Genomic DNA, 26,660 nt, shown 5'->3' on the forward strand with positions numbered 1-26,660 from the left:
GATATTGGCCAAATTATATAGTTATAGTGTGTGCAGTATGAATACATAACAACAAAGTCCACCATTATGTACGATGATAGTTGACCAATAAAAATATGAAAAAAAATTTAAAAATAATAAAAAGCTCCTGCTCAAGGAAATTTTTAGTCATAATATTCTATTTGAGATGACAATATATTTAATAGTACTAAATAGCAAGTTATATGCCATCTAGCTCTAAGAAATTTTTAATTATAAAAAATTATCTATCAACCTTATCTTAAATAGTAAAATCACAATTACCCCTCCATTTACAATAGTGCAATGGGATGAATGGGCCTGTTGAACTACTGATAGTCAGGAAGGCCTTGCCATGGAGTTGTTTTGATGAACTTCATACCAAGAAACAATTAGTCACATATCTCCAGCCAGCCATACATAGGAAACAATAATTTCTTCCAAGTCATATGTTGGTCTTGTTTTCCAACAAGCATCATAAAGCATTAGATTTGATTATATGGCAATGCCAATTTAGAATTCTACATAGCTTTGTTTAGGGAAAAGAATTTTCAGGATAAAATATCTAATTACATGTTTAAGCCCCTCGCCCTTGTGTTTTTTGCTTTGTTTTGTTTTTGGTTTCCCTGTCATAAATTATCTGCACTAAGGCTGAGCTTTGTGGAACAAGCCTTTCATTCCAGTGACTCAGGAGGCTGAGGCAGGAGAAATGCAAGTTAGAGGCCAGTCTCAGCAACTTAGTGAGACCTTGTCTCTATCTAATAAAAAATATAAAATGCTGGAGATGTGGCTCAGTGGTTAAAGATCTCTGGGTTCCATATCCTATACCAAAAAAAAAAATATATATATATATATATATATATATATATATATATATATATATTTTCACATTAGGGCTGACAGGAATTGGAAGAGCTATATACAGTGGGTGAGATACATGCAGCATGCTAATACTGTTTTTAAGATTAAAGTGACATGCAGATACCAACCTCTAGCAAACCTATACATACGGGTAGGAAGATGAATCACAGATATGTAACTTCAAAACAGCCTTTCAACAGAGATTGGGTGATTATTTCCATCTTTAACAGGACTGCTGGCAAGAGATTATGTATCAATGATTTTACAGTCATTATTGAGTATTAGGATATTGTTGTTTCTGTTTTGGTTTGATGTCTGTGTCTCTGTGTGTGTAGCTTCAGGGTAATTTGACACCTGAAATAGATCTAATTGACAGGATGGCTGTTTTCATCTAAAGGTTTGTTACAAAGATGGACCTTAGCCTGGCCTCAATTATAGACATCAGCATTTACTACAAAAGAAAGCAACATCCAAAAGTGGGAGGATACGGTGACAGAGAGAGGATAGAAGAAAGAGAGTTCAGCCTATTTCCATCCCTATGCTGCTATAATGTTTGAAGCCAAATTATTCTTCCTTATTACTACACTTGATGCAGGAAAAAATAACTACTTTTTCTTATTCTTATGAAATGATGGGATGATATAGCCTTAATTCTGTTATTCTCACTGATAGTTTACATCCCTGGGATGTTTGCATAAAAATATTTATAGAAGTACTCTTCTTACACTTAGAGCAAATCTATTTCATAAATCCTAAATGTCCATGGTGTGCCAGGCACAATGCTTAGGTGGAGGATGCAAAGATGAATAAGTCTTAGTTCATAACACTGAACTTTAAGGGCATGGCCAAGTGCATATACAGTTGCAATATGGTATGAGAAATGAAATAGAACTGAACACTGGGAGTTGATAGAGGCCAAAGGAAGAAGAAATCATTTTGCTTGAGTGGGGTTTAAGGAAACCAGCAAATGCAAAGAACCTTTTAAGCATTTAGATAACTAGGTCTTGAGTCCTTCAGAGTCATTAGAGCAGAGTTCTGGAGGGCTGCTTTTCTCAGGAGGTTCTGATTTTTGTTTATTCTGCTTATTGTAAGCCACAGGTAGATATATTTGCATTGCTAATCGTCTTATTTCAAAATCTGCTGACATGTTACTGTGGTTGTGTATGAGATGTGTGGGTTAGTCAATTTTTAATCACTATTTGTTTATCTAGATTTGGTCTGAGTCAAGGGACCAGTCCTTGATTGGTGAGCCTACTGGGAAGTCAGCACTTTTGCCATGTATGAAACTTATATATGGATGGCTAACTTGTAATCTTGCATTAATGGAGAGGAGTGAAATGTCTAATTTATTTATTTATTTATTTATTTATTTATTTATTTTTATGTGGTGCTGAGGATCGAATCCAGTGCCTTACATGAGCCAGGCAAGTCCTCTACCACTGAGCCACAGCCACAGCCCTATGAAATGTTTAAAGTTAAATATTAGAAAAATATAAAAAGAAGAAGAAGAAGAAGAACAACAACAACAACAAAAACAACAACAACAACATTCCAGTGTGTAGTCATAGGGTAAGCACTGAAAATACCATTATTGAATGGTATTAAAATTGAGTTGGTAGAAATTCCTTATAAAAGATCCCCCACATTGCTTATTGTCCATATTACTCATGTCTTTTATTCCCTTAAGAAAAAAAAATTACTACTAGATGATCTTTTATAAATGTTTTTGGAAATTGCAGAAAGGTTGTGATGAGCTCCCTTTCCCCCTGGAATCTCATCTAGGGACAAGCCTTACTTCCCTGTCACCCCCTCCACAAACCACCATGGCTCCCATCACCATGCTTCTGCTCTTCTTTGGTCCCAATTTGACTGTTCTCCTACTATATTAGCACCTTTGCAGTGTTTCCAGGATTTGGAATGTTTCCTCTTCTCCCATTAATTATATATATAGAACTGGTCCACTTGAATGTGCCCTTATTTCTTGACTTCATGGAGAAAATACAGTAGGAAATTAAAAAAAAAAACAAACGAGGATCAACATGTATGATTAAACATGTCTTTCTTTAAAAATGTACCTTTGTTCTTCACTATTGGCCATTTTCATCATTTATGACCCCCCCCATCCTTGCCACCTGTGTATGAAATTGTTTTTGTTTCTGACAACTTATTTATCTATTGATTGTCCAGCATCTTCTTTGTGCTAGTAAAAATCTGATCAATTTACTTCTGCAATCAAAATTTTTTTTCAACTAGACTAACATTAGGACATTTTATTTCATTCAACCCCTTTGTCTGTAAAGCATTGATAGCTTAAAAATAACCTAGGTATTTGTTTATTTGGTCACTTGTTTTATTTGGTCACGTTTTTCCCTCTAATTTATAACCAATTACCTCCAGTAATAATTTAGTCTTTTAAAATAAAATTCTCTTTTCCACGGGAGTATTTTTCCTCTCATTTATTTTATGTTTATAAATGTTGCTTCTAAAATATCATGTAGTTATTTAAACAAACACATTTATCTAAAATTTTATCTTTTGCATGTGCAATTGATATAAAAATTAATAAGGTATTTTCTTAGTCTTCAAAATCCTGTGCATTCAAACTCTTTTTCTCTTTTATAATAGAAAATAAAAAATGATATACCCCAACTTTCAACAGTATTTCTAGTTGCATAGAAAATAGAGCAGGCCAAGCCAGCCTCAGCAATTTATCAAGACTCAAAATAAAAAACAATTTGGGATGTAGCTCTGTGGTAAAACACCCCTGAATTCAATCTTTAATACCAAAACAAAAAATCTCAATTATTTAAGACAGATAAAGCAGAGCCACAGTGGGGATTGAACCTGGATTGCTTTACCATGCTTTACTACATCCACAGATGCTTTTTTAATTTTTCATTTTGAGACACTGTCTCACTAAGCTGCTGAGGGAAAGCTTCCTTAAGAAGCTGAGGTTGGCTTTCAACTCACAATCCTCCTCCCTTAGCCTTCTGAGTCACTGGGAATACAGGCATGTGTAGCCATGCCCTGCATGAAAACACTTATAGTTTTTATCATCTATTATATGTCAGACATGTTTGTGTATTCTCCGCTTTTTACAATTGCATTTGACTCCTCCTTGGTGTTGTTCTACCCCCCCGAAAGAAAGAGACTGAAAAAGTTAAGGAATCTCTTCAAGGTCAAATAGAAAATTTATCAGATACCAATATCATTTCTCTTTCAAAAAAAAAATCAGATGACTACTGGAAATGACACTGCTCCTTCAAAAAAATTCCATAAAACCTAAAATTCATGCAGAAAACCTAATATGAAAAATCCATTGAGTCACCAACTGTTAGAACCTCATTACATTAGTTTTTCAGATCATGGTCTCTAAAAGTGAAGACCACATGTGTGTTATTGAAGAAAACTTGAGTCCTACACGTCCCAAAGGGTGGTATAAAAAGTGATTTCAGACACACAGGGAGTACATTAAGTAGCCCTGAATCACATTGTGTGGAAGTTCTTCTTTCTGATTACATCAAAGAGAAAGCCTCAGTGGTGTGTCTCTATCTCTAACTCTAGCTATTCTTTCTTCTAATAAAGAAACAAAGAAAGCCTCAGGCCTGGAGTCTTTAGCAGTCAGGCATTTAGGTTCTGCATTGATGTTTTATTACTTTATACTTATGGTGGCAATACTGAAGTTTCATTTGTGGTAGTAAAATTAAATTTAACTTTAAAATATGTTTTTATGTAGAAAATGTTTCCATAAAAATATTAAAATAAGAACATAGTTGCATATGGATATGACAATTATGAACACAGTTTAATACCAACGAAAGCTATATAATATTGCTTTAATGGTAATATTTTCATTTTTGGAAAGAAAACAGAACACCCAGAGAATTAAATAAATTTGTCCCAGAACACAGCATTTAGTTGGAGAGAACAGAACCTTGGGATTTTGTTTTCCATTAACTACTTGAAAGAAGCAGTGTGGCAGAAATGAGTCATAAATAGGTACATTTTAGATCAGAAAGAATAAGAAAAGAGTGCAGGCCAGAATGCTATGAAACCTACTTGTAGGATTTCCCAAGAGCAATTCAGAGAGTAGACCTAGATGTTTCCCCTTACATCATCTAACAGGCAAAACTATTGGTGAAGAGAGATCAGTGAAATATGTTCAACAAACTTTGGTCAAGATAAAATCTAAAGCTGAGATGTTAGAGAAAGCAGCCAAGCAGCATATCATTTTAACAAGACTCCAATAAGCAACAAGCCTTCTAGACTAAAGAAATTAAATTTAAAGAAAGATAAGCATGGTATTCATGAGCAATGCCAGTATTTTCTATATCACACTTTATTAAAACCCTCAAAATTCCTCTTGGACACAAATCCCATAAATGCAGAAAGTTAAAGAGGAAATCCTGGAGGGCGCATTTGGGTAAAACAGCAATTCCAGAGTGCATTCAGCTACCCCAATCACCTCACTAAACCTATCTTTGGAAGGTTAGAAATGTTACTATCTTTTCAGAAGTCACATGCCACACTTGCTGAGGCAGTGCATCATTCTCCAAGAAAACGGAAGAGTTAAAAAGACTAAAGGACTTTAGAATTTTCTAAACAACTTTCTATGAAACCCACAAAACCCTGTTCCTCCTCTCCTGATCTTACTTGGTTGTTTCCACAGTGTTATAAGAACAGATTTTTTTTTTTTTTTAAGTGAGAAAGGGGAGAGTGCATGGTAGAATGGACTTGATATTAGAGAAGAGAGAGATGTAGATTCTCGTCTAGCTATGCCCCCTTTCTTACTTTGGACAGACTCTCTTTTACTGAAAAATACTGAGATAAATGATGTTATTGGATTGCTATGAATATATATAAGAAACACACAGGGAAGGGAGGATAACTAATTAACATTAACTAGGTGCCTAAAATATGCTAGACTCTTGAATTTCATCTTTTCTTTTTGCTGTTCTACAGTGTAAATGGCCCAGTGCCTGGAAAATACAAGGTGTTCAATTAAGTTGCTGTCCATTTTCTCTAACTTACAAGGCACCCCATTATATTGTTAGAATGTTCTAATTGTTTGCAAATTCTTTCTTTTAAGCCAAAATCTGCCTTCTTTTAAACTTCCGCCTAATTCCCTCTTCTGGAACAACTCTAAACTGAGTCACTCATTTTTCAATGAGAGTCCTCCAAATAATCTCAAAATAATTACTACACTTCCCTTTCCTACTTTCCTCACCAGGGTCAACACACCCACTTGTTTCAACTGTTACTTTGGAGACATGGCTTTCTGGAACATATTATCCCAATTGCCTATTATAACCACACTCTAGTCAGTCAATTCTACTCTTAAACATAGGGTGTTTTTTTGAACATAAGAGTTCAAATGCAGTCTGAGAAGAACTGTTGAATCTGTGCTAAGCAGTATTGAGCAATGGATTTGACTATTCTTTTAGCAACATTTGTGCTAGCAGGATATGTGGTTTTTTTCACATGTAGGAGACTCTTTTTTTTTTGAGAGAGAGAGAGAGAGAGAGAGAATTTTAATATTTATTTTTTTAGTTTTCGGCGGACACAACATCTTTGTATGTGGTGCTGAGGATCGAACTCGGGCCGCACGCATGCCAGGCGAGCGCGCTACAGCTTGAGCCACATCCCCAGCCCCAATATGTAGGAGACTCTTAAAGAAGACATGAACAAACAATTAAAAACAGTAATAAAGAATAAGACACATTTCTGTTTGAAAACATGTAATAATTTAATATTTGCCTTTCTATAAAGTGACAAAGGTAGTGTGAATTGTTTAATGAAGATGTATGGCACAAGAATTGAGCTTAATTATCTGCAAAGTTAAACTTAGTTAAGTTCTTGAGTAAAACTCTTTAGAATGTCCTGAGTTTAAGTTCTACCAGCTAAGGATCCATGACCCTCGGGCAAGTTAGTTAACCTTTCTGTATCTCAGTGCCCTCATCAGCAAAATAGAATTGGCCCACTACTTCACCTGGGTGGGGAGAATCTCTCCATTAAAAAGACAGATTATACCTAAATACTAAGATACTAAGGCAAAAGGTGCCTTATTAATCCTGAGCAGAGTAGTTTAAGGTCTATAAGGTGAAACTCTACCATTCAAAAGATAAAAAATCTAAGCTATTTGGAAAACACCTTGAAACCCACTTCACACATGCTTTAGTTATTAGCATATTCCTGTATTTGCAGCTTCTTCTCTGCTCAACCCAATCCAACCTATCCCATTATTCTTAATGCTTTTTCTTCTTTCCTTCCAAGCTCATTCCTTTCTAAAGGATTGAACCTCTTACCTATTACCATAGTCCTCTTTATTTTTACCACATGCTAGTTAACTTGTGCTTTCTGCTTCTTTGGGGAGAATAGTAAGTGCTGACACTTTTCCAACAGCTTGACTTCATGGGGAATAATAAAGCATTTGCTACTGTGCTATTGCCTCCTGAAACAGAATGAAACTGAGGACAAATAGTCCACAAAGACACCACCCACTGACATCAGTTAGGTCCTTTAACTGACAAGAGGGAAATTCAAAAGGGATTTCCCAGAAGAGTTTGCTGTGAATTTTATCACCTAGACTGCTTCCAAATATGTTCCTACCATAAAAATGAAGCTACTTATCTTAAATGTGTTTAAATGTGTTTAAATTATATTCAGCAAATAAAAGGTTAATCCATGCTCTCCAGGAAACTACATTTGTTGGAAAGACAACTAGGTTATTGCCCCAAAAGGCTGAAGAACAAGTTATCATTTGCAAAGCTTAACTTCTTGTTTGTTGAATTTAATTAAGGAGAATGAACATGCAATAGTCATCTAGTTTTTGCAAATAGAATGTATACTGATAAATGCTTTAATTACAATTACATTCCCTGGCTACCTTCCTACCTGATAATTGATAGAGCCCTGGCAGTGTACCTTACTTGGGATGCAGAGTACAATTCCAATAAGGAAGGTTTCCTAAAAAATTGATAGGAACTCAAGAAGACTCTCACCAGATACCTTTAGCAAGAACTTGTTCTCCTGCCTCTCTCCTGTTAACTACCCGGGACAACATCTGCCCTACTGCCCAGATTTGAGACCTCAGAATCTGTTATAGTTTGAATGTTGGAAGTCCCACAAAGAGCCATGTATTAAAGCTTGATCCTTATGATTGACCTACTGTGAGGGTATGGAATCTTTAAGAGGCAGTAGGAGGTCCCTAAGTCTCTAAGAACATATCACCAAAGGGAATTATGAGACTCTGGTCCTACTTTTTTTACTAGCTCATGACGAAGTGAGTAGGTTTGCGCCATCACAGATTACTACCAGGTTAAGTTGCCTAGCCATAGGCCCACTGATCACGGACTATAAACTGTGAGCCAAAATTAAATCTATCTTCTGTATAAACTGATTATTTGACGTATTTTGATATAAGAGGCTAAAACATTTTTTGTTTGTTTACTTCCTCACCTATCACCTCCATATTCAGATAGTAATTAGTGACTTATTTCCCTTTTGTTTCCCTTTCTTGTCTCCACATCTTTGAATTGAATTAAAAGAGCAACTTCTAGTCTCTATCTTTTATAATCCCCCTTCTTTTTTTCAACTAACTCAAGCTTTATTTCCATATAAATCTTTTTGACCCTCCCCATGCATACTATTCAATCATTCATTATTTATCTCAGACCTTCTTTGGGTTCCAAATAGGGTGCTAAGTACTGGGGACATAAACACAATGAAAATGACACATTGTTCTCAAAGAGATTTGAGTCCATTCTGGAAATGTCTGTAGCACTGATTATACCATTCTTACGTATTTACAATGTTCGGGCTCAGTATTGTTAATTAACTTAGTCTTTACTCTTTATAAAACAGCACAATAAATTACAAAGAATTGCCAGTCAAGAGACATCTGCTGATGAATAAGTGAATGTTTAATTCTGATGATGGAAAAATCTAAACATTAAAGTGTACGTACCCCCAGTGTTCTCCATGATGTCTTTCTCATACCCACTGCCTTCAATATTGATTAATCCTTGGTCAACCAATGACTATGGCTTTCCCAAAGCCTATCTCCTACTATAATTAATATAGTTCTGAAATTTTATGATTTGGCTATAAAAAATTTCCATGCTTTGTTTCAAACTCAGTTAATTAATAGGTTAGTTATTTCTTCTGAAATCTATTCTGAATAATAGATGCATCACTGGTACATAGTAATCAAGAATAAGCAAAATGCAAATGTATAAATCTTGAAGCAAAAGAATGAGTAAAAATGCTCACTTTGCCTGTTAGCTCTATGGTCCTAGAAAGCCATTTAATTTCTCTGAGCCTAAATTTCATCATTTCTAAAATGGGAATAATAACACTTTGTAGCAAAGTTATAATAAGGAGTGGGAGATGGTTAGCCACTAAACCAGCACATTGCCTTGCACCCACCTCAACAAGTGTTATTTGGGAGATACTTACTTGTACTGTTTCTTATTAGAAAAAATATAGGTCCAGTATAGTAAGATTCACTTAAGAAAACAACTTAACCAAGCTTACTTTTTTCTATTCAACAAATAAAACTTTACTGAACATATACTCTGTCTGATATATATATATATATATATATATATATATATATATATAAATTGACAAAAGTGAAAGTGCATCTTATAATTCAGTACATTCCCACACAATGTGACAAATGTAATAATGCAGATATGTACTTAGTATTATAGGAAAACAATGAAAGACATCAGTTCTGCTTGTCTTGATGGTAAGCGTGAGGAAACAGACCAAATCTGGAGAACATATTAATGTTGGGGAATAAATAACTTATATTTAGAATAAGTTATTAAAGAATGTATGATTTTCCAAAAGAGAAGTGTGAAAAGACATTCCATAAATGGAAAAAAACTGAATGCAAAATCATAGAGACTTTATTTATTTTAAAAAAAATGAACTAGTAGAGGGGAACATGTTAATGGGTGGGAATTTTCGGGTATTGAAGGCAGGTCAGAGGAGATGCATAAGGCTGTGATAGTTATTTGGTTTTGTTTAAGCAACACAGTTAGGCAGCAAACTAAGCTACCTACATGTCCATTAGGCTTTTATGTATGTGAGTAAGTATGTAAATTCAATTTCCAATTTTTCCACTATAGGTAGCATAACATTTATTACTAACTAAATCATTTCATAGAACCTAAGATAAAAGGTATTAACAGGCTCAAAAAGACACTGTGGAGAGAAACTACAATTAGAAAAGTAAATAATGTAAAATAATTCCTTTGTATTTCATTCTGATGGACAAAGTTATAAAGAATAAAATAATCCATTCTTATTGTTATAAAATTTACCTATTCATTCATTTCATTCATTTGCAGAGTAGTCATTACACAATAGACCCTGGGTTTTATGCAAATTCTGTAGTAAACTAGATATGACTTTTCCTACTATTTATTATTATTATAAACAGAAATTAAACAGATACTTAAAGAATTGCTATAGTAGAAGTGCTACCAAAAAGCATGATGAACTATGAATGTATGTAATAGAAAGGAATTCACTAAGACATATGAGTGCTTATAAAGAAATGATTGATAAAGAAGACCAAAAGATTGAACAGAACCTATCCAAGATAGAAGTAAGTGTGCACATGCTTGTGTTTGTGAGGGGAAAGGCCTGAGAATTTAAAAAAAAAAAAAAAGTAGTAGAAGTAGAGCTGAACTCAAAAAGGAAGGTGGCTACAATTGAAAGATGGCCAGTAAATTTAATGTCACAAATGGCAGCAAGAAGATAAGGCTTTGGGCAGGGGCCAAATAATAAAACAATTCTGGGTTTTATCCTAAGAGTTTTGGACTTCAGAGGATGAAAAAGGTTAAGAGGGAACACGATACAATTCAGGTATGTAACCCCTAGTTGCTTGGATTTTCCACTGTTCTTCTTTCATGAACTCTTGTTAAGGCTGTATTGATGCCTCATTGATTTCTTTTATGATTATTTCCCAGTGCTTACATGATATGATGTCTGTTAGATTGTCAAAACAGCCGTTACTAACTTTGTAAAGCCTTTGCACATTTTTAGCAACTGACTGCCTCTTTAAAACAACCAAGCATTTGACTTATAATTTCACCTTTCTGAAAATATAAAATCATGCTCAACCAAAGGCTGAGCTTCTGAAAAATCTTGTAAAACTGCATTGTCAAATCTTCTGGGCATGCCACTATAGTTGTTGACTTGGAGAGTTAAGTAAGAAAGTAGCCCAGGAAGTTTAGACAGAACCACCTATTGCTGAAGAGCTATAAGGTACCAGGCACCAGGAAAGGCACATTTATTTCTGGAAACAAATGGGGCATCAAATAGTTAAAGAGGATTTACTTCAATACTCAATTGCATATTCTGATTTTTAGGCAGAAATTTAACAGAAGTGATTTTGAAGAGGCTTATATGTACTAAAACAATTACCTTAATTTTTACCACTGTTATAATATATTTAAGTGTGATATTTTATAGAAAATGGGTTCAAATTAGGGATCAGGAGAAATAATTACAGTGTTTCTAAATGCAATGGTTTTTTACATTTTATTTTTACACTTTTGATCTTTAAATTATACTGTAGGTGACCAAAGAGAGACCTTTAAAATTGATTTGGTCTCATACAAAATTATTCAAGTTTAAATCTGCTCTTTCTTCAAAAAAAAAAAAAGTGTTTCATTTTAAGAGTCAGAGAAAAATAAAGCCAATAAAATGTACATAGTTGTAAATTTTGAGAAAGGTTTTATTTGGTTAAATTCCAATGTTTGGTTTTAGAACTAAAAGCTCACTGGAGAAATGCTTTTGTTAATCTTACAAACTCAGTTAAATGTCATTTGTCCTCACTTTGAACCAAGGACCTTGCTGCTTACAAATAAGAGAGGTGAAGAAATAACCTTTATACACTCCATTTCCATGAGTGCAAAAAGCACTAAAGAACTATAGAGTAAAATGTATTTGTTACTTGGATTTTTCTATACTTAAGGTTGAGATCAGCCTATAAATTCATTATACTTATATTAAAGTTGAATTTAAATATGACAGGTCTCAGAATTATGTATAAAGGAACATTTTTCCTAATAAACTCACTTAAAATTTAAGTACATTTGCAATAATATCATTTTTTATCTGTAGAGTGCATTGAAATTTGGGGAATCAAAACTTTTTAAGAGCAGCTTTATTATTAATTATTTTTATTAGAAATAAATTAGTTATTTCTCATTTTAGTTGTTTTATTTTTAATAATATTCCCTCAGAACATGGTATATAATTAATGTTTTATAGCAATCTAATTCTTGAGCCTAGAAAATGGTAATTTGCATTTATACATACCTCAATATAAATGGTCATGAATTAATATTTATTTACAGATGCATTTATAAATATTAGAGTTGTAAATAGCAATCTGTTTCTTTTTTCTATCATTTCTTCTAATACTCCCTAAAATACTTGTTTTCTGTTGAATATGTATCTTTATTAAAGGTTCTGTTTTATTAAGTTTTAATATTTAAAAACATAGAGAAAACTCTTGAATATATTTTTATTTAATATTTTCTTTAAATGGTTAAGAAGAAAATTTAAAAAATATGCTTAAATAAGTGCCAAATTAGGAATATGTACATTTTTAATTTTTGATTTATCTTGTAAGATTTCTGAAGAGGATCAGTATTTTGATTGAATGTATACTTTCAGATTAAATAGTACTTAACCCCTGAGTAAAAAAAAAATGTATATATATATATATATATATATATATATATATATTCGTAAGCCAAGTGTAAATTGCATAGCTTTTTCAAATGCAATACAAGTTCTATGATTAAATTTAGTACAAAATCAAGTTTCAATTGAAAAAGCCAGCTGTAAATACATACATACAAAATTGCATATGTATTATGCTTAACGACTTAGGAACAGCTTGCAGAAACTATCAAAGCTTTGAAAATTCCACTTAACCCAGAATGTCTGCTTTGACCCAACTGACATGTTATATATTATTATTCTCTGTACTTCCTTTTCAGTATTCTCCATCTCACCAAGCTAGGAGACCACCAAATACGTTCAAATACAGCAAATGCAGCAAATATTTCCATTTACCACAAAGGCAATTTTGCATGTAATTCAAACCAACAAAAAACTTAAAGAAGTTGGCATACTCCACATTATTCTAATACTTAATACTTGTTTACCTGACCAAGATATTTCTTGAAGTCGGAGCTTCTTTAAACCTAATGATAGTGAGTTCTAAACATGTAGATATTGATCTTTGTACCCCTCTCTTATAATCTGTCCCAATTAATGACATGGAAGAAAAATTTACACTACTATGCTCAATGAATAAATAGCTAAAGATATAAATACGTGACAAGGGAGTTTTATTTACTTGTCCATCATTTAAAAGAATTACAAATATACTACTTTTCTATATTATATTTTCAGGAAAACAAATTCATAACTGTGCTCTCGTTTTGAAGTTCAGTTAGAATCTATGCACTGATTAATTATATATGCTATATAAGAAAATGTCATACCCATTTTTTTCGCTAATTATGATAAGATAATACATGTGGGCCTGCTTTATGATGCCATAGCTGGTTCACTGAAATGGTGTTTTTCTCACCAATTTTTAATGATTCTAAAGTCTACTTTTCTCATCCTGATTCTAATCAATCTCTCTGATGTAATCTCTCCCACACAATTCATTCTACCTGGTATTTAATGAACTAAAAACAAGCAGGCAATGGTAGCTTGTATTTAAACAAACTATTCAATAAATCATTTTATCAATCAAAGAAATAAGTGTTTTATAAATTATCTATTTATGTTTAAGTATGAATTCTAGTCATCCACTATAAACTGCCAAAGACAATGAAAAGTTGGCACTAAAGGTAGAGATCAAATGTGAATAATTCAGAACTTTTTATTGAGTCTCACTGGTAGTCCACTCTTACTGAAAACAGCTAAGGAACAGGTCAAAGCATAGTTACTTGCTGCAACTCAAAACGCATTATTGCCAAGCATCATTTGTGACTTTATTGTAACAAAACCATGCTAATGAATTCAAGGTCTTAGACTCCAGGAAGCCAGTCAGCATTTTTTAGTCTCAGAGTTATATCTTTCTCTGCCTTCCTGCAAAAGTATGTCATTAGCCAGAAGTGGAGGAGGTATGAGAAAGAGAATGGAAAAGAATAAGTTCTTTACCATCAATGGAAAAGAGAAACAAATTTCATGTCCTATGGAGTGGGAGAAAAGCAACATCCTCAAGTTTGAAAAATCCCATACATATCCTAATAATAGAGGATGTGGATCACATTATAAAATGTTCATTGTTAAATAAAAACAAAGACTATATATTAATTTAAGAATAGGACATTTTCTTTTTGAGACAAATGAGTTACGTATTTACATGATTTTTATTTAAAAAAAGAAATTTTTAGATGATATCACAAAACACCTAGTTCTGTCAAATTAAGCAATAAAAACAGATTATGCTTTTAAAAGTTTGTTACATACTCATAACACCTATGCTTGTTATTTATTATCTGAGAGAAGATATCATATTTATCATTTTCCCTTAAAAACTATATTTTCTTTCTCAAAGTTATTGCCTTTCTCTATCAACAATAGAATATAGTGGTGCTATTTTAAAATATATCTTAAAACATTCTTTTCTTTATTTATAAAAGACATGTATAACTAGTAAACTTTAAGGCTTTTGAACTACAGCATACTGAGATCCAATAAATTTATGATGTTACTATTCCACATACATATACCAATTTCTAAACTTATCATTTCATAACCCTAACATATACTATTTCCAAAACAATCTATGTAAAATTAAAATCAAGTCATAGATTAAAAATTACTGCCTATGATAGCCATGGGTAAGGAAAGGTATTAATAGTCCTTATATATACCCTACATACATACCACACTGTGTTATATATAGTTGGCAATTGATAGTTATTTGCTTAAGGTAGATACATAGAGAAAATGAATTTAAGGTACAAAAGCTGGTGGCTCTGTCACCTTTCTAGAAGCACTGAGTTATTGAATGCCAGCAGTAGCACAGAAGACCCATGTGGTGTCAAAGAATAAAAGACTCCAAGAATTTTAATGAGGGTAAAAGGTCTAATAATTCACTCCCATTATGTGCTACATTTTGCCTTGCTTTAGAGAGTTCACTAGTGTAAGACAATAGCACAAAGTCTGTGATTTTTAAGCCTTGCAGCTTTCTATTATATGTCTTAACCTTGTGATCATGATAAAGCACACAGTAAATAAGTTTTAGGCCCTTTTTCTAGCCAACTATGTGGTATCTTGGGGGGTTGAATGTTAACATAGTCAATCTTTTCCAAAAGGAAATGTAAAAACTGAACACTGAAAAAACAAAACTGGTTAAAAGAGCATCAAGATTGTTACAATAAAAGCATCTTGAAAATAATGCCTTTAAACTTATTTCAACAAAACAGAGTATCTAACAAAGATTAAGAGTATCTAACAAACCATTGTAACAAAGTATCTAACAAATCATTAGAGGGATTTTTTAAGGCTTATTTATGAATATATCTTCAGTCCAATTTCAAAGGCCTACTTTTGCTGCTTTCTTGAGATCTTGGGAGGTGTACTAGATGGGACATTTTAGTTATAGTAGAGGAAACAATCCTGTCCAGCTTATTGGGGAAAGGGGGGATTATAAAATTACCATGAAGTTGCAGGAGCATTTTATGGCTGGAATGACTGAACCCAACCAGTCTTCAGAAGCACACTAGACCTTGGAAATGAATGGCTCCCACATCAGTATTTGGGTAAATAGCTCTCTTTTTCAGCTCTTTGTGTCTGTTTCAGAGTTCTGGCTCCATTCTCTTGTTTGCACATCCTCTCTGACATTCAAACCACAAGACAAAAGAAGGCTGTGTTCTGGTACCCAAGTGAATAAGAAACTAACTCCTACAGAAACTGAACACTCTTGGCTACAATCCACTCATGTAAAGGGGTTCTGACTGATCCAGCCTGTCTTATTCCCAAACAGCTGGCCTGTTGGTGGAGATACAACGAAATAACATGACTATGAAGAGAGATTCACATGTTCATTTAGAGAATATAACACATAGAATGCCAGGATCCATAATTGAAGAAAAATACTCATGTGTTCATTCAACAAATATTTAACTTACTATATTTGAGGTGCTGCTCTAAACATGGACAATGCTGATTGTATATGTAAGTTAAACAGGGTATCTGGGTAACCTACTTTCATGAATCTATACAACTTAGGGTGTCTTATTACAAAACAAAACAAACGATAAAACACTACTACCTTGCTGGTTAAAGATGAAAATAAGAATGGGAAATCCTTTTAAAGCAAAGGTGATTTACTTGACTTCCAGAAGTAAGTAAATAAATAAATCCAGAATCATTCGAAGATCACTACCTGTGATGCCTTTCCAAACACATGACAGATTTAGGTCGTTTTTGGAGAAAGGGAAATTGTGAAACTTCTATGGAAAGTTGTTCAGTAAATTAGAGTTGTGTAAATAAACCTGAGGGATATGCGATCCATATACTAGATTAATGCAAGTTTCTTACTCATTGATATAATTCAAAACATGAAGGAAATAATGGTATATTGGAAAATACACCTTCTTTACATTATAATATAAACAGATTATGTGTTTTGGAGGAAAGATACTAAGAGCCCAAATGGGCCATAATGTGGTTTGCAGAAAGAATATAATTTTATATTAAATGGAGAGCTTTTAGTATATTCTAAGGTATAATTTGGAATAATGAATTTCAATAATATACTATTATGAGGATTTTGGCAAACAGTCTCTGTTCTCAGGACTCAGTAGAAGAGTTATTGCAACACTAAACTCATCAAGTATCAAACAGTGAGGAATCCAGGGTGTTCTGTCCTTTGTCCACTTCTTTATCTTATTCCTTTCAAACTCCCTTGACTATTTAATCTAATCCCAAAATGTTAAATTGTTCTGTCGATGCTATTATTTCCTAAGTATCTGTAATATAAGACTCACCACCTTCCCAATGCAATATTTTAGTCTACCTTCAAACTTTCTCTTTATTCCCACTGCATTGTAGGGCAGAAACCACATGTGATTTATTTGCATGTAAATGCCTAGTGTTTGGAACAATGCACACAAAGAACCCATTTATTACCTCTGATTTAGTCCTTCAATCTAAGTCTTAACCTAGTTACTCCCATTGGAATGTGCTAGTCTTCCACCCCACCCACCTCATGAGCTCTTATTTATTTTCTTGTGATTCAATTCAAGCACCTCTTTGATGAAAACTTTCCAGAATCCTTAGGAATTAGCCATTCTTTTCTTTGCTCAACATGCATGCCTATTATTAACTCAAGACAATATTTTATGATTCTGGGTACTTTTTTTTTAGTATTAGCAACTACATAGTTATATAACTATAAAACTTTTTGTCTTATGCTTATGCATACTTATATAATACGTAAATACACACACATACACACACACAGTAGTTATGTATTGCACATCTGTAATCCTCTACAGACTTCAATATCATTGAAGTCACGGACAATAGATTACTTGCTATCGTATGCTTGGATTAAGAAGTAGATATATGTCATGAGTAGAAAATATTTTTTATAAAGAAAAAAGTATGTCATCAATAAGGAAAAAGAGAAAATAATACTATTAAATTATTAAAGTTAGTCTTTTTTCTTTTACTTTCTTTTCTTTTCTTTTTTTTTTGTTGTTTTTTAATACAAGGTTTATATGCTCAGACCAGCTTAAAACTTGCCATTCTCTGTCTCTGCCTCCAGCTTCCAAGTAGCAGGGGTTACAAGAGTAAACCACTGTGACCAGGTAGAGTACAAAGTTTATATAAAGTTTTAAAGATGCTACTTAGGAACTAGCCATTAGTTATTTGAAGAAACAACTTAGTTTTTGTTTCAGGTAGAAACTGTGGCCTTCCTTATCTTATTCTCCTCCAAATCTGCTTATTTTAATGCTTTCTTTCTTTTTTTTTTTTTTAGATCAGAATGGCCACTCAAAGAGTTTGATATCCAACATCAACATCTATATGCTACTTTCATAAAGTTTAAAAATTGACTAAAGGCTGTATTTAGCCTTTTCAATCTATTATAAAAAATGGGAATACTAAAATTATAAAAAATATAAGATTTTAATGTTACTCAATTTAAAGATTGTCATTTACAATATTAATAATTATTTTGGTTGTCCAAGAAGTCTAGGTACACATGCAGAAGACAAAGCAAACACACACCTGAAGAAAAGCAAAAGTCTCTAGATTGCATTTTTTAATTTTCTAATATTGCTCCAATCTAACATACTATATAGACTAATTCTTTGCCCTGCTTCACAATTCAGTTTTCTCCATTAGTTTCCCTTCTTCCAGAATGCCATTGAGTTTCTTTTACATTAGCTAGAATAGCTTGTGTATATTCCCTTTTTGAACAAGAGCCTGCCTATATATATATATAATAATTATATATATATAATGTTTAAATATCATTTATGTCAAACATACAATGTTTAAATATCATTTTTATTTCTTTTTTAAAAAAAACTATTAAAATTATCATAGTTCTCTAAATAATATAATATCCACTAAATAATTTACCATATCAGTATTGGGAATATTATCATCTTGATTTATGCTAGACAATACTCCTAAGATATACTGAATATTGTTGAAAATAATTCCAAATATGTAGTGGTAATGTTATCTAAAATGTATCTTAATAATTCTTCTCTAATAATAAATTCTTCATTGTGCAAAAACCACATTCCCAGATCACCTTGTACAGTCCATTTTAATTTTAGATTTTCCTGCAACTATTCCAGTTAAAGAAAAACTGTAGGTATTAGCATTTAATAGCTTGTTTAACAGAGTAACATTAAAAAAAGGCCAAAAGAAATTTCCAAAGGATAGATTGTCTCTGGATAACTTCATCTTTACACATTATATGCATGCATACATGACCTATATAAGTATTTTCAATGTCCCATGAGATTACTTTAAATAATTTATTGGGTTTCAAAACCAAACACCCTCCCCACTTTTGGTAACAATCTGAGTTTTCTTATAGTAATACAAAAGAGTCTAAAAATGTCCAAAGTGACAGGAATGGAACAGAAAAGGAAGTGATTGGTTAAAGTCACCAATTCTTATCTGATTGGTCCTCTGACTCTCCTAGTCCTCAGCCTGTCAGAAAAAGACAGACTTGCAAGATGTCATGTACTACACCCTGACAGAATCTTTTATCCATCTCATGGCAGCAGTAACTGCTGTAACTCAAGGTGTCAGTCATCATGTCATTGTTACTCTTGTTCTTTTCCTGGGTGTGCTTCTGTATCTTCTTCCCCTAGTCACAAACCCTGCTGGGCAAGAAAGCATTGCTCTCAGGTCCAAGCCAGCAGGTCTCCCTTTACACATCATGACACCACTGTCGTCTCATAAAGAAGAGAAGAGAAAGAAAGAGACAGCTTTACCCGCAGGAAGGAGAGGTCCCGGTTGTGCTCGATGCTGGTTATCTCCAGGTTGCCCATGACTACCTCACAGTTCTCATAGTATTTGCGCAAGGCCCGGTACTGCTGTTCCAGGTCAGAGAGGGAACTCAGTTTATTCTCTGTTCCTGCACACACTGCAAAGACAAAAGATACACGTAAAGTTACATAACCTTTACATTACACGCACAATGATGATGTCTTCCTCCAAATCATTTCACAACAGCCAATTCCAACTCCCCAAATGAAAGTATTCTGAATGTCATTAAAAGGCAAAAACCCACACATGAATAAATAGCTTCATATTTATATTCCTAAATTACATATGCTAACTAAGACAGTAAGAAGGAGCAGGTTCCCCAGGAACACAAAACAAGGAGATAGAATAATCTCACTTGCTGTGACTATATCAAGCAAGTAAATATATTTAATTTCATTTAAACATGGTTTACTTTAGGATTTGTAATTTACTCTATTTTCTAATGGAGTAATTGGACATATGTAAATAAATCAAAATAAAGAGAAGATAGAAGTAATATTTTTAAAATAGAATTTATTGTCTTTGTAAAATAAGCTGCTGAGCAATTTTTTTTTAGATTATTAAGAAATGCTTTTGGAAGATCTCAAATGCTCTTTTAAAAAACATGTTAAGCAATTTAGATTGATTAAGTATGTACTAAAAACAAGATATGTAACAAAATATAACTTTTATTGTTATAACTGGATCATCACTGTATATTCATGAATGTTCTGAAGTATAATAAACAGATAATCAATTACCTCTATTTGCCATTTTTCATGGAGGGAGTCTTGAGTCTGTTCAAGAGCACATATATATACACACATGTGTGGTTTGGGAGTTTATGTGTGTGTATGTGATATCTTTTTGTCTCCAGAGATAGATTTTTAGTTGTTACATCTCATGGGGTCCATATTCCTACCTGTACACACTTATTGCCCTTTAATGTACTGACCCTAATCTTCAACAGACTAAAAAAGTTATAATATAGATTTTTTAATAGCAGCTTGAGAAGTTAAATTATAAATTAAACTTTTTCAGTGAGTTACATAATTATATCATACTGAATTCAAGGCAAGATTAAAAAGTACAAGTAAATTTTTAAAGCACTGAAGACAGAGATGAGGAATGAACTCATGATGTGTAATCTGTGTGTCACACACACAGAAATGACAGAGAAGTCTTGATGCTTATTGTGTTCAAGGGGATTAGCTTCAGTAAAGGAGGAAAACAAATCTAGATGGGTGTTTCCTAATAATTAGGACTATCTTAAAGTTCATTTTCCAACAAACACATCAAAAATTAAAAAAGCCCTTAATCCAAAAGTCTTTAAGGATAGTGCAGATTTTTAACCATAATGGAAGTTCATTATAAAGACAAAAACAAAACACCCATTTTCTAGTCTAGATTTTTTTAAATTTATAGATATGCTTTGTTTAAAGTTGAATTATGTCCCCTGAAATATAAGTTGATGTCTAACCCTAGTACCTATAAATGTGACTAATTGATTTGGATAAATATCCTCCCACAAATCTATGTGTTAATAGCTTATTCTAGAGTCCATAGTGCAATTGAGAGACAGTGTAAACTTGAAGAGAGGTAAGGCCTAGTTGGAAGTCTTTAGGTCACTTAGAACATGTCCAAAGAGGGTATTGTGACATGCCAGCCTAGTTCTCTGTTTGGTTTTTGCTCTCTGGCCCCAGGATGAATGGTTTTATCAGGCAATGCACTATTGCCATGATGTATTGTCTCATCATAGGCCTAAAAGAAACAGGGACAAAAAAGTATGGACTAGAACTTCTGGAACCATGAACCAAAGTAACATTCTTCTCTTTATAAGCTATTCTAGACATTTGTTATAGTAATGGAAAGCTGACTAATAAATTAAGTATATTTTAAAATAAGGTCTTTGTACATGTACTCAGGTTGAGGGCATTAGAGTGAGCTTTAAATTCAGTAAGATTGATGTCCTTTTCAAAAGAGGAAAATACTATATGAATGCAAAGACACCCAGAGAGAAAGTCCTGTCACCACAGAGACAGAGTGGAGTGATACAGCAACAGGTGATGGAATGCCAAGATTCCAAACTACCACCAGAAGTTAAAGAGAAAAAGGAAAGAATCCAACCTACAGTCTCAGAGAATATGTTCTTGTTGAAACCTTGTTTTCAGATTTCCAAAATCCAGAATAGTGGGGAAATAGTGCTGTTTTAAGTCACCTAGGGTGTAGCACATTGTTATGGCAGCTCTAGGAAAACAATACAGAGTCTTCAGAGTTTTTTCTCTCTGAAATCCCACATATAAGTAAGTGTTAAAAATCACTTCCTTTCTTTCTATAGTCCTATCTTCCTGTCACCTCCAATCTGTTCTCTCTTTCTCCCTCCTGAGTTTCAAGCCCCTCAAACACCATGTTGGAAATTATTTGCTGCCTTTGAGAAAGCAATTTTTTGTAGAGTTATGATGATAGATGATATAGTAAAGACTTCTAGAATCTTATTATCACTTTCCTATTCCTTGATAGTAATCAACTGTACAATTTTCAGCTGGCATGTAGCCACTAAAAATAAAGATTTTATTTCTCTACTCGCTTGGAGGTAAGTTTGACCAAAAGACTAAGTTGTATATATTGTATGACACCTTCTTGGAACTTTATTTAAAACAGGGTTGGAGTCTGACTTTGCCACCTTACTTCTTCATGTTCTCTTCTAGCCTTCTGCCAAGAATGCAGATGTGATAGCTAGAGGTTGACTATCATCTTGGATCGTCTTTAAAGGGACACATCCTAAAGAGAGCTGAGAAATAAACTGCTGCAGTCTGCAGGATTTTCAACTAATTAATGTTGTAAATTGTCACTTTATCATTACCATTAAGATAATGGTGACATTGGTCCTAATCAATAAAACACTACACTTAGGAAGGATTAAATTCTAAATAAGTTATATCCTCTTGACCTTAAGTTCTTGGTAAATACTCACTGTTCAATTAATCCAAATATCTGTATGATTTAAATATTTAGAACTGAATTTAAATTTCTCACAATGGACATATCCTACTCTGTGTTGCAATAATCTACTCATAATCATGATACCCACAAAATGCTATAAACTCTTTGAAGACAGATTCAATGAATTTATAACTATTTTGTATCTGCTGACCTATAAACACAATGCTTTGCAAGAAATTATAATTAAACAATGTTAGTTTAATTGATATTAAAATAATTAAAACTGATATTCAGAAAATGACCTTTAATTCAAAAAGAATTCCCACTGTTCAACAAATGACCAGCTGTGTTTTGTATATACCTTATTAAAATGCAAAATCAGAATAAGTATGTTTTGAAATATATTTCAGCAAAATTAAGATCTTCCAATAAACAGAAAATCTGACACATCAGAACATTTTTTTTTTCACTAAACATTCTAATCTTTGAGTTTTTAATATATGCTTTTGAATTTAGGTATTTTTTTTCCTCTGTAAGCCTTTCATTTATATTTATGCTTGATTCAAACTATGTAGAATCGATAGTATATTCATCAGAACTTTTATCTTGGAAGACAGGCCTGATTGTTAAAGAATTAGTTTGGATAGACGCATAAAAATCATTCGTAGTTCTCTTCATGGGGCCTCCCCTGAATGCCTCACAACTTCCATTTGTCAATCGATTTTACAATCAGGCAACGTATACAAGACAATACTTAAGCCATCAAGTTTCATTGATTTCACAAAGCTGTTTATCAAAACAGAATTGAAAAATCTTCTTCACCAGCCAAAATAAGCTTAACAAAATTCAGTCCCCTTTGCCAACCACTATTATAAAGTCCTTAAACCATAAACTTACAATCTTCAAAAATTCTGAATTTACTTGTGCTCTCTAGAGTTTTTTATCCCAAATGTAACTCCAGGAGTAAAGCTATATGTGAGGCTATGATAAAATCACCAATTATTCTCTTTAGTATTGATTCAGTTACAAATGTAGCTATACTTGTAAATGCTGGGCTTTTATTCTTCTGCACTTCAGCTATACATCCAACAGTGAGTAAATTACTTAATCCATAGTAAAAATAAATAAATATATATATATATATATATATATATATATATATATATATATATATCTCAAGAACTAGGAATTTGTAGCAATATAAGAACTTGGTTAACAAAATTATTCATTTGATTCACAGGGAAAATAAAGCAAAATGAAGATACGTTAACAATCTCCATATTAATACCGAAAATCAATTTTTGCTTCCAGGCCTTTATGGCTATGAAACCAGAACTCCATTTACTGACAAAAGAGAGACAATAAGAGGGGGAAAAATAATTAAACCAATGTTTTGCCTAATTCTCAAATTAAAATGCCCACAATGTTATAGCAATTAAGAAATGAATAATTTTTTAATACCCGGTATTAAACTAGAATCACAGAAAAATATTTGTTGGTAAAAATTTCCAAGGTCTTTTGTAAAGGACTCATGCAGTTGTACAAGTCACATACAAAGAAAACAGTGATTAGTATATACAAGCCATGCATACATTGTGTGTATGTAATTCAGAAGCTATCTGCATACAGAATATTTGAGTGCAAGGTCCTAGGTTTGATCCCCAGCAATGGTGAAAAAAAACTGAAAACCTGATGAATAAAATCTCTTTAATTTTTTTTCTCTTCAACACAAATAAGTACCTTTTCTTTTAGAAACATTAACATATTAAAAATACTTCATATTGATGGAAATGGTCAGGCATTTAAAAATCAATGTGGTAAACCTTAAAATATAAAATATTTAAAGAACATGTAAGAAGCAGCAAACAATTTCAACACTCATTTCTGAGTCCTATTACAATTACATGGATGAAAGTTTTGTCAGGCAAAGTATTCAAAATGTAAACCCAAATGGGGTGAAATTTGTGTTGTCCACTTTCAAAATTAATCCAATCCACTCTTTGTTCTGCCCTGTAATTAGGGAGTAACATCCTAATGATTTCCAGGGATTTCTGTTTTCCCCAATTCAGAGGATGATTTTCTTTTTTGGAGGGGGAGCAGGGGGTGGTAGCAGGTGTTGAACCCAGCTGCACTTAACCAGGGAGCAAAATCCCCAGGCCTTTTTATTTTTGAATTTTAGACAGGGTCTTGCTAAGTTGCTTAGGACTTCACTGAGTTGCTGAAGTTGGCCTTGAACTTGGGATCCTTCTGTCTCAGCTTCCCAAGTCACTGGGATTATAGACATGCACCACCATACATGCCTGAGGATGATCTTTATAAAAACATAAATTGTTCTTATCACTCCAATACAAACACTTCTTGATTTCTAATACCTTTAAAAAATCTGTGTTTATATTTGCAAAAATGTAACCCTTTCAGAAAAGCTTTCTTCAACCATCTTATTAAATATGTACCATGTTCTCCTGGTATACTCCACCAGGAGACATAAAAATGATTCCACTACCAGTGGTAAAAACTGTCACCCAGCCACTTTGGGTTCCTCCTGCCACTGAATCACCAGCCAAAGAAAAATATTATTAGGCTGTCTGGTGTAACTGAACCTAGCAAGGGGGAAACTGGGGCTACTAATCCACAATGTAGGTAAGGAAGAAAATGTCTACCAGGCAGGGGATTCTTCCTTAGCATACCTCTTGGTACAATTATAGTGTTTCTGATAAAGGTTAGTGGAAAACTACAACAACACAGTCCAGGCAGTACTACTCAGGAATGAAGGATTAGGTCACCCCATCATGTAAAGATCCATGCTTGCTGAAGGCAAAGGCAATATATAAGATGGGGAGTAAATTAGTTAATTAAAAATACTGGCTAATACTTTGTGTCTGTTACAGAAACAAATAGCCTGAAAACACCTCTATTCAAGTTTTTCTCAAATGTCACCCTTTCAGGAAAGCCTTCTCTCCAAACTTATCCAAAATAGATAACAAGTTACATACAATGTGTTCTATCTTCTTTCCCTTCTTTATTTTTGTTGTTTTGCTGTCTTAAATTGCATTACATATTTGGAGGTTTATCTTTTATTATGTTTGTACGTTAGAGTGCAGTTTCCATAGGAGACAAGCTCTTTGCTTGGTCACTCATGTCACCAAATATCACCCAATGATTATTGAATAAATGGATTTGGAGTCACTGAGAACTACTGCAGAGTGAGGACCAAATGGTGGTTCCACTATTTTAAATAGCTAAATGAACTTGAACAAGACATTTTATTGCTCTGAATCTCAGATTCTATACATATCTACAAAGTGGAGTTTTGTACTAAGTGTTTTGAAAAAAAAATTGCTTTTTATGAGCATAGCACTTATGATTCTTTTAACACATAGGCGTAATAGTCATTCCTGTCTTTTCCCCTAATGTTCACAAACTGTTTTCCTTGGCTCAGCACACACTTTTATCATTTTATACATTCCAGAATCCCACTTAACTAAGTTTTTATTTAGCCTTGAATGTTAAAGTTTATCATGTGATTTTCCCCATTTTTGAGAAAAAAATTAAGTTATTGAGATAAGTAATTAATAATTTGTAAATATTGGACCATCCTTGTATGCTGAATGAAGCACACTTAGTGATACATTAATAAAATTTTGGAAAGTATTTCTCTTATTTATTTGTTCTGGGTATTTTTAACATTAAAAAGCTCTAATCACTGGTTTAAAATACTTTAATTAGATGTTATTGGACCTAGCCTAATAAATAATTGAAATGGGTTTGTAATTCAGAAATTTCATATTGTACATAATTAAAATAAAAAATGTTTAAGAAAAAACAGTACCAAGACAAGAAATGTGCATAATGATTTATATCATATATCACTAAATATAATGTATATATACTAGATATAAAGTATTTTTCAGTGTAAAAATTGGTCATTTAAAAAAACAATGATGCTATAATGTATTCTCTGCATCTTTTATCTTCTTACAGTGTTTTAATGACTCCCAAAGTGATAACACATGGAAACTGGTGAAATTAACTAAAACACTTTCTAAATCATTTGGAGCCACAATAAAAGGACCTTTGTTGTTGTGGCTTCACTAATAGAGATGTAGCTAGGGAAGACATGGCGTTCTATTCCACAGGTGAATAAAATGCAAGTCCAGAGACATATGTGCAGCTCTGTGCTCTTCTATCTAAAATTGAATCACTCCTTAATTTACCTCTTTTGTTTATGGATAATAATTTTTAAATACACCCAAACATTCTTAAACTGCTGAATTGTATTGTGAGTAGATTAACTTCATAAT

At 33.0% G+C, this 26,660-nt stretch overlaps 1 protein-coding gene across 1 annotated transcript in view; it reads right to left on the reverse strand.

Annotated features, from left to right (window-relative positions):
• The window catches only part of Erbb4 (erb-b2 receptor tyrosine kinase 4), a 1,044,475-nt gene that overhangs the window by 633,102 nt on the left and 384,713 nt on the right, over positions 1-26,660 (reverse strand). The window contains exon 2 of the mRNA XM_077799365.1: positions 19,383-19,534. Within this exon, the coding sequence (XP_077655491.1) occupies positions 19,383-19,534 (152 nt within the window). The remainder of the gene's footprint in view (positions 1-19,382; positions 19,535-26,660) is intronic.

This window comes from Urocitellus parryii, chromosome 1, assembly GCF_045843805.1.
Source record: "Urocitellus parryii isolate mUroPar1 chromosome 1, mUroPar1.hap1, whole genome shotgun sequence".
NCBI classification, from domain to species: domain Eukaryota; kingdom Metazoa; phylum Chordata; class Mammalia; order Rodentia; family Sciuridae; genus Urocitellus; species Urocitellus parryii.